Source organism: Rousettus aegyptiacus, unplaced genomic scaffold (assembly GCF_014176215.1).
Source record: "Rousettus aegyptiacus isolate mRouAeg1 unplaced genomic scaffold, mRouAeg1.p scaffold_m13_p_6, whole genome shotgun sequence".
NCBI classification, from domain to species: domain Eukaryota; kingdom Metazoa; phylum Chordata; class Mammalia; order Chiroptera; family Pteropodidae; genus Rousettus; species Rousettus aegyptiacus.
In genome coordinates, this window is record NW_023416309.1 from 80203462 (window position 1) to 80221574 (window position 18113).

The window sequence follows — 18113 nt, forward strand, 5'->3', positions numbered from 1 at the left end:
CCCCGCCCTCCGCAGCCACACTTCCGGTGGGGCCGGCAGCCGCAGAGCGGCGCGGGTGAGGCGCCGCTGGGGGTGGTGGGATAGGCTGGGCGCGGCGGGCGGCCGCCGTGCGGGAGGGGGCTGGGTGCCGGCTTCCAGCTGCTATCCAGGTCTCTGCGGTCCCCCAGGGCTCTCCGTCCCGCCGGCGCCATGGGCAATTGCCACACCGTGGGGCCCAACGAAGCGCTGGTGGTTTCAGGTGAGGGGCAGCGAGGGAGGTGGGTCTGGGACGCCCAGTCCTGAGGGTGTTTGGGGCGAGCAATGTGCCTGGGAAGGTGAAGGAGGAGGAGGGGCTTGGGGAGAGAACGGGGAAGGGTAGGCCAAGGAAGGGCTTCGAGGATGCGGGGCACTGCCGGGATTGGGGTCAAGATGGGGACGCCGGGTATTCGGCCTGAGCCTGCTGCGCTCCGGGCCGCACCAGAGACCCAGGAGAGACCCCTATACTTTCACTTTCCGTGCTCCGTGCCATCCGGCGCCCACCAGCGGCTCGTACCCCACCGCGTGTTTTCCTGTTTATCTCCTTTCTCCGCCTCCGCCCTAGGCAGTGTCCCCCTCTCCGTGGCCTTGGGGATCTCAAACTGAATCCTTGGGGCTCTTGGAGGGAGGGGACTGGAACACGGCAGTCTGGCTGGATTCCAGCGCCCGGGATTGGAGGTGGGTCGCGCGCCTCTGGAGGGGCAGGTGCCTATCTGGGGAGCGGCACTGGGACATGGGTCTTTTCTCCAGGCACTGTCAGACCCGTTAATTCCCAGCAGGCTGGGGCTTGCCGTTGTTTCCTGACATTGCGTTCTTGGGAGACGCGGGTGCGGCCTCTACAGGTTGAGAAACCGGATTCTGGGTTGTGCCGCTCCCGTTGCAAAATGCTGCAAGCTCCAGAATTTCTGTGAGCTTAGGTGAGGCTTGGGGACTGCGGTATCAGAGAGAGGAGAGGTATCTTTTCTTAAAGCTACTTTTTAAATTGTATATTTAGGTACCTTGGAAGGTGGCTGAAGCCTTTCAAAGCACTAGTTTGTGCAGCAGCCCTGCCCCGCCGGTGCTGGGGAGTCTCCGTTTCCTGACAGCTTGGAGGCCTGTAACTGCAGGAGGAGTACCTCATGTCTTACTTCCCACTCTCAATGTTAATGTTCAGCCTGTGTGCAGAATTGTTAGGGCTGGCTGCAGAAGTGGGTACCAGCAGTGGGCTAAGCCAGGGATTGTACCTGCCCACGCTTGGAAAGGTCTGATAAATCCACTGGGAACTTTTACCCCAGAATATGCCCTCTGGCTCTGTCTGGATCCCAAAATCAGTCTCTCCACTGGGACAGGAAATTCCCACTCTCCCTGATCAGGCTCTTACTTCTGTGAGGGAGATAAAACATTTCACTTCCCTAAGGACCCGAGATAGCCTTGGGATCAGGATGGAGATCACCAAAGAACACTGAGGCCAGACTCACTTCTGTAAGACCTGGACCCATCTCCCCGCCCCAGCTCCTAAAGAAGGCTTTTAAAACCCGAATCTGCACTTTGTTGTTCTCGTAGGGTTTCTTTCTGGAAGCTCAGACTTTGAGCTTCCAATCCTACCCCTTTACAGAGTCTTGATACTGAAGGGTGAGAGGATCCCCTGAGATGGGCTGCTCTGTACCTTCTAGTTGTCAGCAACTTGGTCCCCTGGCCAAAGAACAATGCAGTGCTAGCTTGGAAGCTGTTTTAGGGGTGGCGAGAGGAGGCTGTGCTGAGAATTGAGGGCACTAGAGTCAAGAGTGGGAGGAAGAGGGAGGGATGATGTCTAGCGTAATAGTACCTTGGGGTTTGAGATGATCAAACTTAGATGCAGCTTTCTCTTGCACATGGACTCCCAGGAGAACAGAGCAATTACTCCTCGCCCTGCCCCCACCTGGTTACCTGGGTTTGCATCTAAGTCCAGGGTCATCTCACTAAGCCCAGTTTCAGAAAAGGATGCTGATACATCTCATGATCATCTTTTTCACCTGAAAAGTCTGGAGTTTCTTCTAGTTGTCCAACCTCCTTCCTTTATTCTACATTATAAAACGTTTTTCTCTATTTCTATTTCAGGAATTTTAAAGGGGAATCCAAATACTGTACATTTTTCTCTCATCTCTATAATAGGTCAGAGGTTCTTAACCTGGGGTTTGTGGATAGGCATTTGAATGGAGGGGGAGTGCATTTTTTATTTTCTTAACTAAAATTTAGCATTTCCTGTTACCATGAATGTCAGTCCATGATGGTATTAGCAGATATTTTCCTACCATACTAGTATCTTAAGAATTACTTATGCTCATCACTACTTCGAAATTAAGCCAGTTATTAAATCTATGATAGATATTATTATTTCATATGTTCACTGTCACACATATTACTATGTATTACATATCACGCCACATATTTGTTTTGCTGTTTTGATAACTTTTAATATAATTTGTTCTGTATTTTATGCATTTATGAACATCCTAAGCATTGCTGGAATACCAAGGGGATTTGTGGTTCAAAAAAAGGCTAATTCCCCTTTTAAAGTATGGTTTTCTGGACTAATAGGAAGAAAGAGGTAGAAGGGGGAGGACCGGAAGGGAAGGGAATTTTCCTCAGAGGGCAGAGTGACGGCTATGTCTGGAGTGGGCCTAAGAGTGGGGCCGAGGTTATCTAGGGGTGTTTTGTGATTCTTCAGCTTAGTTAAGACAAAGGAAAGCAAGTTGTCTTAAAAAAAGTAAGATAAAATTAGGAGAGGTTTCCAAGTCTCAAGACAGAGCTAGGATAGTCAAAGAAAGGGCACCTATGTGTCCTCCTTTGGGATTGGTGGTTGGGCTCAGTGTGACCAGGAAGCTATGAGGAAGATGCTTTCCAGGGGAGGAGGCTGCTGGGGGCAGGGCAGTCTGGCAGTCTCAGCTTCCTGTTGTTGCTACCCCTGGGAATCTGGTCATGTTGCCCTTGGCCAAAGCCCTGCTTGAGCTCTGGCAGGCTGCTCCCAAGGTCAAAGAATAAGTTAAAGGTAGAGGATAGATACCCCCCACCCTCCCTCCCCAGGCCTCCCCCTATCCCACCCCACCACTACCACCTCCTCCCCTAGCACATTGAAAAGTGCCCTGGAGCTGGCTGGAGCCAGCCATGCCCCAGCCCACACCAGGCCAGAAGAAGTGGAACAAGCTGTGATTTTTTTTTCCCCACCCCCTGAACAAGCTGTGATTTTTGACCATCTTCCAGTTTCACTGGATCCCGAGATGGTTTAGGTTTCAGATTGACGGCTTGTCCTTAGAGGCCTCCTGCACCCCACTCCCCAGAGCAGAGAAGCCTGCAACAGCTTCCACTGAACAGCAGCCCTATGGACAGGTATTTCTCCACAGAGAAAAAGAGAAAAATCCCTGTGTGTGGCTCCAGCATCACTCACACTTACTCTCTCTCTCACACACACATACACACACAGGTTTTTGGCTTGATATTTGAGACACTCTGTGATCCCTCCCTAGTACCCCTCCACCCACCCCTTGTTCCCTGCCATGGACCGTCATGGACACTGTAACTCAGCTACTATGAGATCTCTCCCCACTACCCTTTAGCCACCTGTTAGGAGGCAATAATCTAAGGCTTTTCTGAAAATCCAAGTTTATGAATGCAGAAATGATGACACCCACTGGCTTTTTCCCAAATCACATTTCCTTTTTTTTTTTTTTTTACTGTACAAATCATACTTCCTTTGAATCATGTTTCCTGTATATATCTGTACTACAAGTGAACTGCCACTCCAGCATTTATGAAAGTTTTCCTGAACTTGATGAGTAATTTTGGCATTGACAAGAAAGTTTGCAACAAGAATTTCAGGAACTGATTTTTCTCCTTTCTGTACAGAGAGCATGCCGAACATGTCCACAGCATGAATCTGGGTCCAGGCCAGATTCAACATTCTGTTTAGTGGATAGTTTCCAGGAATCACTTCCTTTTTAGACCTTTTCCCATTTTACTTCTCCCATCAGTACCATGAGTTGGCCTTTGTTTCGAGGCCTTGCCTTCTGCATCTGCTCTCACAAGAGGAAAAAAGTCACTCTGAACCCCTGAGAATAGAGAACCAGCTTCACTAAGATGTATCTACCAGGCATGAGCAAGGCTCCCACCTTGACTCTCCTCTTTCAAGATAGAACTCGTATCTTCATTTCTGTGTCCCTAGCACAGAAAATATTCTACTTGTTTGTTGAATGAATGGCTGAATAGTTTAATGAAAGGTGGAAGTTTTTTCTGCTCACTCCTGCCCACTGACTTCTGCTCCCTGAAAGCACTTACATTCTGAGCTACTCACTGGATTTCTTCCTTTTTATGCAAATTGTTTGTCTACCAAACTAGATTCCAAGGCCCTGGAGGGCATGTCTCACATTTCTGAGCATGTAACCTCTGCACCTGGCAACCCATAGAGGGAGTTATCAAGTATCTGAGCAGATAAAGGCCCAGGGTTGTTGGACAAATGGGGATAGACAAACACAAGAGCTGACTAACCAGCAGTACTTTGCTTTGATTTCCAGGAGGCTGTTGTGGTTCAGACTATAAACAATATGTGTTTGGCGGCTGGGCCTGGGCCTGGTGGTGTATTTCTGACACTCAGAGGTAAGTGCCTGGGGGCTCTGGAAACTAGTATCTTGGTAGGCAAGTAAGGAAAAGGTTTCTAGTCTTTTCCCTTCACTCCACAGGTCAACTAGAGCATCTGCCACTTGCCACATTTCATTCTTGGGGTGAAGGCCTCCTAAGAAGCAGACAGAATGGGTTACTCAGGGATGCTAGAGGTCTGTCTATGGGCACCTCCTTAGTGCGTGTGCTTTTTTCCACTGGAGGCATCACTTCTGTCCCAGAGAATTCAGGGTCCTGCCCAGGTAGAATCCTAATGCCCTGATTCTAGTTCAAAGTTATTCATGAAGCCTTAATTATACACCCTGTTTGGAGTGGGTTTGGGAGGGAGGAAAAGCTGAAGGGCTCTCTTACGTGCGTCCTCACTTGTGCAGGCTCTTAGACAATGCAGGTAGAGGTAAATGGCAGAGAATGGATTTACAGTCTGAAGTGGCTCTGTGACAGCAGCTGGTTAGAGACCAGGGGTGGGGATCTAAGGAATTGGTAGCAGGGCCAGGTAATAAAGAGGTCTAGACCTCTTAAATCAATCTGGAAAGACTAGAGGAAGGGATATTTTAGCTCCCCAGAGAGCCTACCACCAGGCTGTATCTGCAGGGTACCCCAGAGCTCCTGGTAGAGCCAGACTTAGCTTGGACCTTTCCTGTCACCCTCACTGCCTACACAAAAGGAGATGAGACATGCCAGCCACATTTCCACCATCACCCCCTTCCTGAAGATGGGGGAAGGGGCCCAGATCCTTCTAGTCCAGGACCCAGGCAACAAGGGCAGCAGAGCTGTGAAAGTGTGGGGGGCATGGGCTGCCATCCTGAAGGAGAAGCGATGGAGATTCCAGTGGAAATCCCCCCAGCCTCCGCCCTACCAGTCAGCAGAGAGAAGCCCCATGACTTCGCTGAGCTGTTATTGCTTGGAGCTCCAGGGTGTCTGAGGGTGTTGGCTAGGGTCAGGGGCATGGGAAACACGTTACACTTTTTAACTTCACTGATTTCCCAGTAACCCCCTCCACTCTCCCATCCCTCCCTTGCTTTGTCTGAGTGGAGGGATCTTGGATAACTCTTCTGGCCCAAGGCCAGAGTGTCAGAAAGTAATACTGGTCACAGCTTTCTCTCAGAAAGCTCCCAGGCACTCCTGAGTGGTCTAGTTGGTCTGTCAGAAAATATGGGGCACCCTCTCTAGAGACACTGCCACCCTACCCCACATGCCATGCAGTCTTGGGATGACAGAATATCTTGTCCAAAATACCTGGACATACAACCAAGCCTGGAGAGTTTGCCACTTGCCCAGAGACCTATCCTGCATGAGCTTTCACTGCTAAAACAACAACCCTGCAGCTCCACATTCTTGGGCCCTGCTCCTGCTTCTTGCTCCAGGAAAAAGAGACCCCAAGACAGGGCCAAGCTCCTAGGACAACAGATTTGGAAGTGAGGAGTGGAGGGCCTTGTACCTTGGTTTGATCTCACACACCCAGGCTCAGCATCTTCCCTCTGGTCCCGCTTGATGGGCAGTGTGAGTCTACAGCCCTTCCCCTTCTTGGACCCTGTCCTTGAGGCAGCCCCTTCCCTAGTCTGCTTAGGGGACATCCCCACAAGCTGAGGTCTTTGTTTCCTTAGGCTAGCAGGAGCCTCTCAGGTCAGAGTAGAGGCTTCTAACCCATCCTGGATCCTCAGCCTCCCTTTTGAGGGACTTTCCTACTTTCCACAGCCATCCTACATGTCACCCACCCTTAGTGTCAGCCACTCTTCTCCAGGCTCAGTGAAGTCCCTCCTGCTGCACTTTGCTGTTGCATCCTATACTTTAATGAGGCCTGATGTAGGCATCTCTCTCCTTGCCTGAGCAATTCCTCTACCTCTCACATCTGAGCTGCAGCCTCCCATCTTCCCTCCTTCCTTCCCTCCCTCTCTCCTATTACCCTCTTTCCTCCTTTCCCAGAAGAGAAGTTGGTGGGTTCCTGTCTGAGCCAGGTCTAGAGTCCTCTCAGGCCCATGGGTGCTTAGTGGTAGGGGCTTGAATGAAGACAGCCTTTGCATATCTGCATGGCCAGAGTCCCCAGGGCTGGCATGTGCGAGTTGAGGTGGGGCCCCCTTTTCCTCCAGCCCGCCTGCTTCTCCAGCTTCAGTCTCTGTCCTTTCTCTGGTTCAGGAAAGCCTTCCATGCTGTTCTCAGCCTGGCCTCTGCCTGGACCACTGCCCTACACACAGTCATGCACCACGCTGCTCTAGGGAGGCTCAGCTGGGGTCAGCCAGGTAGCTTTGAGGCTCCTTATTTTCTTTGCCATGACTCTCTCCTCTGCCTGTGCCCACATTGGAAATTCCAAAGTGAATTTCTCTGTCATCTCCCAGGGTATGTCATGTCCCTGTGAATATTCTGGCAGGGGCACACTTTCTCCCCCAGTCAGCCTTGACACACACCACCACCCCAAAATTAGAAAATCCAAAATATTCTTTGGGCTTTTCTGAACCTAAATTGTCTTCTTCGTGACATGTAGCACAGACCTTGAGAGTGTGTGCCCCAAGCCGATTTGGTATTTGCTGTGGCTCATCAATCCCCAGAGTGGCCTCTACCTCCCAATTTCTGAAAACACAGGTTTGCCTGTGTTTGGAGGGTGGACTTGAGGCTAAGTCTCCCAGATTATGCCAGAAATGTCCAGGGAAAGAGAAGTGATGAATAACCTGGGTGCCCTGCGCACAGGCCTCCTGACCTCAGATCACAGACCCAGGGCATCAACAGGCTTTTGCTCCAGCCCAGCAGCTCATCCTTGGAAGGGTATGGGGGCTAGAGAAGAGACCCAGAGGCCTCAGGCCAGCAAGGAGATGTCTTTGTCCCCCTATAGCCCTAGCTGCGCTGGCAGTGGGGGGCTGAAATATGGAGAGCAACCCTGCCCCCAGGCATCAGGCATTGGTGCTTATCTGGTAACCACTGTGTGTATTTGCTGTGTCCCCTCCTACCCCTTCCTGTCCCTGCCTCTCCCTATCCCATGGCTGCTCCTCAGACTGTCTCTGGAGGTTATGACCATCCTGTGTCGCTGTGAGAATATTGAGACGTCGGAGGGGGTCCCGCTATTCGTAACAGGGGTTGCACAGGTAATAACCCACCTGCTTCCTCCTCTGTGTCTAACCTTCTCTCTTCCTGCCCTGTGGGGCCTAGCAAGAAGGAGCCATTGGACTCCCCCTCCTAAGAGTGTGCCTCCCTCCCCTCTGCTTCCACGTTTGCTGCTGTGGAAGCTCTGCCAAAATCTACCAGTGGGATCCTTAGATGCCAAGCCTAAATTGGGAGTAAGTCAAGGCAGGAGACACACACCCTTATGTGACAGAGCTGAGCTGTCTGGATGGGGAGGGTTCAGTCCTATCTACTGCTGAATTCCTAGTCCTCCAGGTACTGTGGAGCCCCTTGCTAGGCCCTTCTCCAGGCTGACACCCCAGTGCCAAGCTCTAGCCCTCCTCCTTACAAGGCCAGAAGTTGGGTCTTATGGGGAGTTCTGGTCACCAAGCCCCTTGGTCCCCTTCAGCCTCCTTGACAGGCCTGAGCAAGAAGAGCCTTGGTCATTCCCTGCCCTTAATTCTTTGTTGAGAGGCCTTTGAACAGATTTCTTGTCACTAGGCTTCAGTTTCCCTGTTGTGAAATGAGAATGATGCCTTCTCTGTGCCCTGTAGGGATATTGGAAAGGCAAGTAAAGCAATGTGAGGGCACTTTGGGATATTTAGGACAGAAATGCTAGAGAAACCCAGGCTTCATTATGAATACGATCTTACTTTGAAAAGCAAGTGAGCTGGTGTCTCACTCTTCATTACCATGTAGCAGTAGCTGATGAAATCTGTTCTTAAGCTAGAGCATTTAGTAACTCTGGGTGCTCTCTTTGTAATGTGTAGGTTCCCATCTTTATTGCTTCATTCATCAACTCTCTATTGAGTGCCTTCTCAGTTCCAAGCACTACGAATGCTGCAGTGAACATCAAAAAGCCCCTGACCCTCAGAGCCTGCATGCTGGTGGGTCCCCAGGCTGGAAGAGACCTAAGTGTCACCTTACCCATCGCCTTACCATGCACGAAATTGCCCTTCAGCCTTCTCAGGCAAAAACTCTACACCACCACTCCCTTCCTTACCCATCCTGCCATCTAAACAGGAAGGGCACTCCCCATCTCATCTGCCGTTTGTAGCCGTGGGAGGGCAGGCTTGAGCACAGAAGTCTGAGAAGCTCAGAGCACCTTGCATGGAATGGGCAGGGCCCTGGCTTTCTTTGACACCTCATCTAAAGCAGCCCTATTCCCCCCTCCAAACACACTATTCTACTTGAAATAACTGCAAATGCCCAGGTCCCTTTTAAGCTGAGTGATATAGACCCTTTAAGCCTCAGACTGTCTGGACAGAACAAGTCGTTCTATGGCTAGTGCCCCTTGGACAGGAAGCTCTGGTGTGGCCCCAGCCCTCACTCCCCACTTGACCACCTCTGGGGCCCAAACCCTTCTTAGCCTTCTTAGCCCGTTGCCAAGTAGAGGGACTATGAAGCACTTATCTGGTGAGGGGCAGATGCAAGATCATCTCCTCTTGACCCAACAGTGGACATACTCCCAGCCGGCCAGGCCATCAGGCAGAGCTTTCTAGGCAGCTTCCTGGGGCATCCCAGGGTGCCGAACAGACCCAGGGATCAGATGAGGGCCCCTGGGGGAAGTTCAGCTGGCACCCGTGGACAACACAGCACAGCCTGGAGTACCAGCACTTACTTGCTATCCCAGGATACACACACAGCTACACCTGGACTCTTCCCCAACCCCTCAACCAGACCACTACAACAACTTCTTCTCTACTTCTTTTTCCCAGTCTTCAAGCCAAGCTGATTTGAGCAGAGGACATGGGTAGCATACCCATCCTCCTTCCTCTGGAGCCACCAGTACCCACCCTGCCCTGCCATCCCACCTATCTCCTCACATTCTGCCAACAACCCCTTGGGGAATCTTCCCCACCCTCCTCCACAACAGGACCCCTGGCCCATCCTAGCTGGAGCAGTGAGGTATTGGACTCTTCCCACACCACAGGCCCTGGGCCCCTAGACCCATGTCCCTGTTTTGCATTTCTTGGCAGGATTTCCCTAGAGATTATGACGTTGCAGCCCCGCTGCGAGGACGTAGAGACGGCCGAGGGGGTAGCTTTAACTGTGACGGGTGTCGCCCAGGTATAGTAACTCAGCAGCCCCACGCATGACTGTTGAGCTCCCTCATCCCATGCTGAGGTTGGGGGGAGGGGAGGAGAGGACAGCAGCCAGAGGCAGTTTCTCTCCAGCACCCCTGTCCCCACCCCCCTTCCAAGAGAGGGTCATTGCCACTGGAACATGCTCACTCGGCCCTTGGCTATCCAGCAGGACTAACAGATACCCCTTCTCTTCTCAGCGGGCTCACGAGGGACAGAACCAGTGCTGAGGTCTCCTGTCTAACTAATCCCACCCCATTCTTTGCAGGTGTCGGAAATGCCAAGCCCCAGAATCCAGGCCTTTCCTGTTGCCTGAGTAGGGAGCTAGAAGGGTGGGGATCAAAGGGTGAGGCCAGGTGAGGCAGAGCAACTCTGGGCTTTGGAGTCAGAGGTTGCATTATATTCCTAGCTCAGTGCTTGGGTGAGGGGCTTTCTGCCCGAGTCCACCTCTCGACTTCATGGGGTAGACAGATTAAACCATGTGTTAGGCCTCTGGTGAGGGGGTTGTTGGCCTACGACCTTGAGAAGGAAAGGCAGGAAGATACCCACCCAAGCCCTGGACCTGTTCCCTGCTCTGTTCAGGTCCTCTTTTCTGGTCTATCTCTCTGTCCCTATTGCTCATTGTCCTTTTTACATTCTCTGCCCCTCAGTCTACAGGTCTCCCACCTGTGGGAAGCCTGGAAGGGAGGATTTGGCTAATGAGGGAAAAGTGAGTGGGCTGGAGGGGTTGGGGAGATGTGTCCCACATGCCCAGGAGAGAGTCCTGGGGCTGCCAGTGAGGATGAAATTTCTCTGCGAGAATCCCTTGTGTGCTATCCCCACTAGAGGCTTCAGACAGACTCCACCCCAGCCCCCAGCCCCTAGGCCTCCAGGTCTGAAAAAGGAGGGGAAGGGCATAGCCACCACCCTCCGCACCTGTGTCTGGGGCTTTCATCTGCCACCTTCCAGTCTGGCTCAGGTGCCTCTGTGACCACTGGCAGGTGAAGATCATGACAGAGAAAGAGCTCCTGGCTGTGGCCTGCGAGCAGTTCCTGGGCAAGAATGTGCAAGACATTAAGAACGTCGTTCTGCAGACCCTTGAGGGGCACCTACGCTCCATCCTCGGTGAGACTCTCCCCAGCTCAGGGACCTCCCTGCTGTCTTCGAGGATCCTCACAGGGTCCCCAAGCCAGGGCCAGGGCGGGGTGCAGGGTGGGGCAGGGGGATCTGTCAGGCCCACCAAGGTTTCTAGATGAAAAGCCGAAACATTTTCCCTGAAGTATTTCCTTTCAAAACTTCAGATGACTTGAGTGAAGGGGAGGGCATAGGGTTGGGGTGAGGGGCTGCCAGTCTGGTCAGGCAGCTAGTACTGCTTGGAACACTTTACTTCATCCAGCCTGGACTCTGCAGATGGATGATAAACACGGTTAAGAAGAAACCAGGAAGCCCAGATTATACTGCACAACCCCTGCATACACTCAGACCTCTGCTTGCATGCCTCCTTCTTTTCCTAGCTGGCTGGGCCCCTGGGGAGTCAGCCCATGATCCCTCTGCCCCCAGGGACCCTGACTGTGGAACAGATTTATCAGGACCGGGACCAGTTTGCCAAGCTGGTGCGGGAGGTGGCAGCCCCAGACGTCGGGCGCATGGGCATTGAGATCCTCAGCTTCACCATCAAGGTGTGGTGTGGTGGGAAGGCTATAGTCCCCTGTATCCATCTGGGAGTGGAGGGAGGCTTGGCAGGAGGGAGGCCTTTGTGTCTATGACTGTTCCCAAGGATGATCCCCTTTCCCTCCCCAGGATGTGTATGACAAAGTAGACTATCTGAGCTCCCTGGGCAAGACACAGACTGCCGTAGTTCAGAGAGATGCTGACATCGGGGTGGCCGAGGCTGAGCGGGATGCAGGCATTCGGGTATGTGGGCTTTCTTTCCCATTCCCAGAAACAGGGTGCTCAGGGGTGGTGGTACCATGATTGCTAAGAGAAACGTCAGCACCTGCCCCTCTTGCTCTCAGGAAGCTGAGTGCAAGAAAGAGATGCTAGATGTGAAATTCATGGCAGACACCAAGATCGCAGACTCCAAGCGAGCCTTTGAGCTGCAAAAGTCAGCCTTCAGTGAGGAAGTTAACATCAAGGTGAGAAGCTATAGGGCCCATGGGTTGGGGCTCATGGCTTAAGGCTTGGTGGCCAGGCCTTGACATACTGACCACACTTCTGCCACAGACAGCAGAGGCCCAGCTGGCCTATGAGCTACAAGGGGCCCGTGAGCAGCAGAAAATCCGTCAGGAAGAGATTGAAATTGAGATTGTACAGCGTAAAAAGCAAATTGCAGTGGAGGCACAGGAGATCCTGCGTACAGACAAGGAGCTTATTGCCACGGTGCGCCGCCCAGCTGAGGCTGAGGCCCACCGGATACAGCAGATAGCTGAGGGTGAAAAGTGAGTGCTGCTGGGTATTGGGCTGGGGCATTAGTCAGGCTCCTCTGCCATGCATGCTCTGCCCCCCCCACCCCCACCCCCCACCGCCACTCTCCTGACCATAGTTTGGAAACCAGTTCCTCTGTCCCTGTGCACCCATTTTGAAGAACACGAGATTGTTGTTAGGAAGACTGACTTGAAGGAGATTTGAAGACCTGGTATGGTGTTTGGCCCAGAGGGCATCCTGGTTAATTCCCGTCTTCCATTTGCATCTGGGAGCCCATAGCCTCTCCCTGGCCAGAGCCAGAATGCCGGGCACCCTCATTCACAGATTTCCCCACCCCTGACACCTGCCAGAGCAGAGGGCTTAAAGGTTTGTGAGTTCCCAGGCAAGGCTTGAGGGACCCCTGGCACTTCCCACTGATTCTGCCTGGCCTGGACTTCCCCAGGGTGAAGCAGGTCCTCTTGGCTCAGGCAGAGGCTGAGAAGATTCGCAAAATCGGTGAGGCGGAGGCATCAGTCATCGAGGCGATGGGCAAGGCAGAGGCTGAGCGGATGAAGCTCAAGGCTGAGGCCTACCAGAAATACGGGGACTCCGCCAAGATGGCCTTGGTGCTGGAGGCCCTGCCCCAGGTGAGGCTCCCACCTGAGGTTGGGAATAGCTAGGCATGTGCCAGAACTTTGGGGCCTTTTTGGGAACACAGAAACAGGTGGATTAAATGGGGGAATACTCAGCATGGGGCAGCAATCCTACAATAGGCATAGGCTTGTCCCTGGCCCACTGGGCCTCCCAGACCATGGCTTGCAAATAGGGGCCATCCAGGCTGCTTTGGGGTTTGCGTGAGATGGAGGGAAAGATGGAGAGTAGGTGGACGGAACCAGCGAAGCTCTTCTCCCACCTTACATCCTAGATTGCTGCTAAAATTGCTGCCCCACTCACCAAAGTTGATGAGATTGTGATCCTCAGTGGTGACAACAACAAGGTGACATCAGAAGTGAACAGACTGCTGGCTGAGCTGCCTGCCTCTGTGCATGCCCTTACAGGTGTGGACCTATCTAAGGTGTGTACCTTGCTAGCCACGGTGGGATTACCTGGGCAGTCCACTGGACTGACCCAAGCGAAGTGATTGTGGGCCCCAGAGCCACAGCCTCACGGCATCTTCCATTATTGCAGATTCCCCTGATCAAGAAGGCCACCGGTGCACAGGTGTGAAGCTCCTGAAGGCCTACACCTTTCAGCAGCCGCCCACCCCTCCCTTCAGCACTCGTTTTAATACCACAAGGACAACGGGAACGTTACTGACTCTGGTGCCTTATTTTATAGGAACCAGAAGTGCTGTGTGGTCAGGCCTTCTTTTCTCTGGCTGTTTTCCCTTGTCACTGTCTCCTTTCTTTTCTCCTCTACCCTACACTCTCACTTTCACTGCCACATTCATCTGATATGTCTCTTCCACCCTCATATTCATGTACGTATGTCTCTTCTTCTGTCTCTTTTTCTCTCTTTCCTTCTACCCACACTCTACACTCATCATGTAGTTTAAGCTGAAGATGTTTATTATAATCACTGTCTGTCTGTGGGGGGTGGTCTTACTGCCCCTCAGAATCTTGGTGCCTTGAAGTTCTCTGTGTATCTGTCCTCCTCCCTGTGGCCCTGGCAAGAGCTCAGCATGGGTGCAAGGGGTCTGGGTAGGACAGTCCTCTCTCCTCTCCTGGCCTGGATTTCTCAACCCCAAACTATACCCTGGGAAGCCCTCAGCCTCACCCACTCTAGCCCCTCTAGGTCTAGGTAGCTGTGGCCTACAAGCCCAGGACCATTGCCTTCACTTCACCCCTCCCCAGCCCCAGGCCTACTGTCATACCTTACCTCCCAACCCCCGCCCAGGGGCACAGAAGCAGGGCCTCCTGTCTATAGCAGCTCCTTCCATTTACTACTGCCTTAGGAGGCCCCCGCTTGTGCTCAGTGAAGTCCCCTTCATGGACATGTCCCTGCTAGGTGGAGTGAGGCTTGGTCCTAGTTCTGCTAAGCCTTTCTGGGATCAAAGTCTAGCCCTGTTGGGGACTAGAAAGTCCATAGTAGACCTTCTTCCTGCTAGTGCCACACTGTCCTGGGTATTGGGCTGGACCCTTCCAGTGTGCAAGGCTGTGCCAGCCCCATACAGAATTGAGTGCTGTGGACTGGCCAGACTTCTTACCCCTTGTGCCATCTTTCTTCCTGGCGGGAGTTATAGAATTCCAGCCATGGGGAAACAGCCCAGTCCTCTGTCTCCTTGCTCTACTGGAGGCAGAACTGCACAGGCAACTTGGCAGGGGTGCTGTGGGTATCCTATGGTCCCAGTCCCACACCCCTGGCCCTGCCCCAGCCTGTGTAGCTGTTTCTGCATGTGGATGCTGCATGTTTGGTCTGGGGCTTGGATGCTGGACTGCCCCACTGCCTGTCCTTTCTGGTAAAATAAAGATCCGTTATACTTATGCCCTGTACTGTATTTTCTGTGAGGGGAGAGACTGGGAACAAAGAACCAATCAGGTGGCCCTCCCACATACACCTTCATCCTGAAGGTTACACTTTTCCTGTCCTTCCCCACCCTAGCCACTGGGGGATATCAGTGCACTGGCCTTGCCCCCAATAGCATCCTGGGGCAGGGTGGCCCAAGCTGCTGAGGCCAGACCTGAGCCCTAGGAGACCTGGCTCCATTGCAAATGGAAGATGGAGGGAGATGCCAGGTTCACTACATCTCTGTGCTCGTCCTGAGTCCCACTTAGTAATGGAGCCCACAACTCAGGCTTAAGAGCATGAACTCTGGAGTCAGACAACGGGTTTAAATTTCAGTTCTGTTGTTTATTACCTGTTTATTACTTGGACAAGTAACTTCATCTTTTGGGACTTCAGTATTCAGTATTCTTATTCATTTTACAAATGCTGTGTGTCAGGCATTGTCCTACATGCTGGAGACTGCAGTGAATAGAACAAACTCAAAGCTTTTAGAGCTTACACTCAGGTAAGGGAAACAAAATAAGAGATATTAAATACGTCTACAGTATGTTAGATAATGGTGTGTGCTAAGAAAGAAAATAAAACAAAGGAATAGGAAGTTCAGGAGGGTGTTTAAATTTTAGGGTGTTGAAGGAAGACCTCAGTGAGAAGGTAGTGCTAAAGCAAGTAAAGGAATGAGCAATGCAGAGGAAAGAGCTTCCCAACCAAGAACCCCAAGGTGGGAATGTGCTGGGCATGATCAAAGAACAGCAAAGAGGTCAGTAGGTTTAGGAATGAGTGAGTGAATGAGCAGTGGGGAAAGTAGCAGTAGATAAGGTCAGGATGGAAATGTACAACCTTAATGGGGCTTGTTTTCAGATCATGTGGAACCTTAATGGGGCCTATTTTGGCCTTTGACATGGGAAACCACTGAAAGGTTTGAAAGAAGAGTGATGTGGTCTGACACACCTGAAAAGATCATTCTAGGCACTGCGACAATATAAGGGAGAAAGGAAAATCATTTCCAAAAATGGTGCTGGAACAACTGGGTTTGTATGAGAGACAAAATCACAATCTCCACCTCACTCTATATACAAAAACTAGTTTGAGATGGATCATAGACCTAACATAAAAACTCAACCCATAAAGCATACAGAATAAGGGGAATGTTTTTATGACCTTGGCATAGGCAAGTTTCCTAGGATAAAGAAAAAATTGATAAATTGAACCATCGAAATAAGTCTATCAAAAGAAACTTAAGAAAATGGAGAAACAAGCACAGTCAGAAAAAATATTTATAATATATATCTAACAAAGAACTTCCATGTATAAAAAGAGCTCCTACGAATCAATAATAGCAGGACAACCCAATAGGAACATTGCTCCAAACATCCTAAGAATAGAATGAAGAGGGACAAGGGAGGCAGCAGGAAGACCAGTTGCTTCTCATCAGTATTGCAGTAATACAGGTGAAATATGATGGCCACTTTGACCAATAGGTGAGAAGCACTCAGATGCTGGATGTGTTTTGAACTGACCAGAGTTGCTGACTGAGAGAAAAAAAAAGGAAATAAAAAAATGCCTCCAATATCTATGAAGTTGAAGATTCAAGTATTGTAAAGATACCAATTTCCCCAAGTTGGTCTATAGATTCAGTACAATACAACCCCAAGAGATTTTGAATTGACAAACTAATTCTGAATGTCATAGCGAAATGCCAAAAGCACAAGAATAAGTAAGAGAAACTTGAAAATTAGCAAAGTTGGAGGATTTAAAGTATCATATATCAAGACAATTCAAAGTTCAGTCGTTAAGACAGTGTGATTGACATGGGCACACAGCAGATCAATGGAATAGAATAGAGTCCAAAAATAGACCCCCACTTGTTTTATGACAAAAGTGGCAATGCAAAGCTACGTGGAAAGGACAGTCTTTTCAATAAAAGATACTGGCTATCCGTGTGGGAGAAAAAATGGTTCTTGATCCTGAACCTCACATTGTACACAAAATCAATCACAAGTGGATTGCAGATCTAAATGTGAAAAGTAAAATAATAAAACGTTGAAAATAACAAGGTCTTCATGACCTTAGGATAAGTGAAGATTATTATACTAACATGAAAATAACGATAAAAGATTAATAAAACATTAAAATTAAGACTGTTTATCAAAGTACACATTAATCTCCAGGGAATTATGCTGAGCAAAAAATTTCTATCCAAAATGTGACATACTATATGATTCCATTTGTATAACTTCTTACTTTTTTATTATGGTAAAATACATAGAATAATAGACAAATGTTGGGTTCAAGCCCTACACAGAAAGGCCAATGAATATATGAAAACTTGCAGAAGTTTGTATTTTGAAAGGATGATGGCAACAATATCTTCTATTCCACATGTTCTCCTTCCAGTGTGATTTCGATAGTCTTTCCAATTAGAGGTAGAGCCTATGCCCCCTTCCCTTGAAATGAGTAGACTTTTGTAACTATTTAGGTCAACAGACTATGGTAGAATTGATGCTATATGACTAACGAGGCTAGATCATAACAGTGTAGCTTCTGCTTTATTAGTTTAAATATTGTCATTAAGCTTTTAGCCACTGTGTAGACAGTCTGTTCTAAGGCCACTGTGCTGTGAGGAAGTCCTAGCAAATAGACACATAGACAACCCTTGAGCTACATGAAGAGAGAGTTGCTTGGCAAGCCCCTAGCTCCTCCAGCCCCTGTCTGACTGCATCTCATCTACATGACAGACGCCAACCAGTTCTGTCCACCTAACCTCCTGAAACCCTGATCTTTGAAATAGAGATAGTAAAAGGAATGTCAGTTGTTTAAGCTTCCAAGTTTGGGGCTGATTTGTTACAAAACAATGGATAATGAGAATAGCACGTATAACTTAATTAATCAACAGGGAAATGCAAATTAAAACCAGGATGAGATATCACTACACACCCAGCAGAATGACTGAAATGGAAGAGTAACAATACTAAGTGTAGGTGAGGATGTGGAACACTTGGAACTTTCATATACTGCTGGTAGAAATTTATATTGATACAACCACTTTGGAAATTTGTTTAACAGAATCTAGTACAGCTAAACATAACCATAGCCTTTAATCCAACCATTCCACCCCCAACAGAAATATACATATAGGTATGTATAAGAATGTTCATTGCAGCATTATAAATAATGGCCCCCAAATTCAAACAATCCAAATGTTTACCAATGGTGGAACGAATAAAGTATAGTACATTCAGGAAATTAAATACTACGCAGAAATGAAAATAAACAAATAACTGATACATGCAACAACTTGAATGAATCTCACAAACAATGTTGAAGAAAGAAGCCAGGCATAAAAAATACATCACATATCAGTCTTTTATATAAAAAGCAGCCAAGCTAATCTACAGCATTAGAAGTAAG

The 18113-nt window shown here is 49.9% G+C and overlaps 1 protein-coding gene across 7 annotated transcripts; it reads left to right on the forward strand.

Moving 5' to 3' along the window:
* Positions 1–73: 73 nt before the first annotated feature.
* On the forward strand, positions 74–14683 carry FLOT2 (flotillin 2). 7 transcript variants are annotated; one of them, XM_036222789.1, is made up of 12 exons: positions 74–237; positions 495–693; positions 4542–4623; positions 7628–7718; positions 10799–10922; positions 11358–11476; positions 11598–11711; positions 11813–11932; positions 12021–12235; positions 12664–12847; positions 13126–13275; positions 13389–14683. In XM_036222789.1, exons 1-12 carry the CDS (start codon positions 190–192, stop codon positions 13425–13427), a joined length of 1485 nt encoding a protein of 494 aa, XP_036078682.1. In that variant the 5' UTR covers positions 74–189; the 3' UTR covers positions 13428–14683. The 7 variants fall into 7 exon arrangements, with proteins under 7 accessions (XP_036078682.1, XP_036078681.1, XP_015994521.1 ...); XM_036222788.1 differs by lacking the exon at positions 7628–7718 and adding an exon at positions 9714–9804 and having other exon boundaries at positions 76–237; XM_016139035.2 differs by lacking the exon at positions 495–693 and having other exon boundaries at positions 78–238.
* The last annotated feature ends 3430 nt before the right edge of the window (positions 14684–18113 follow it).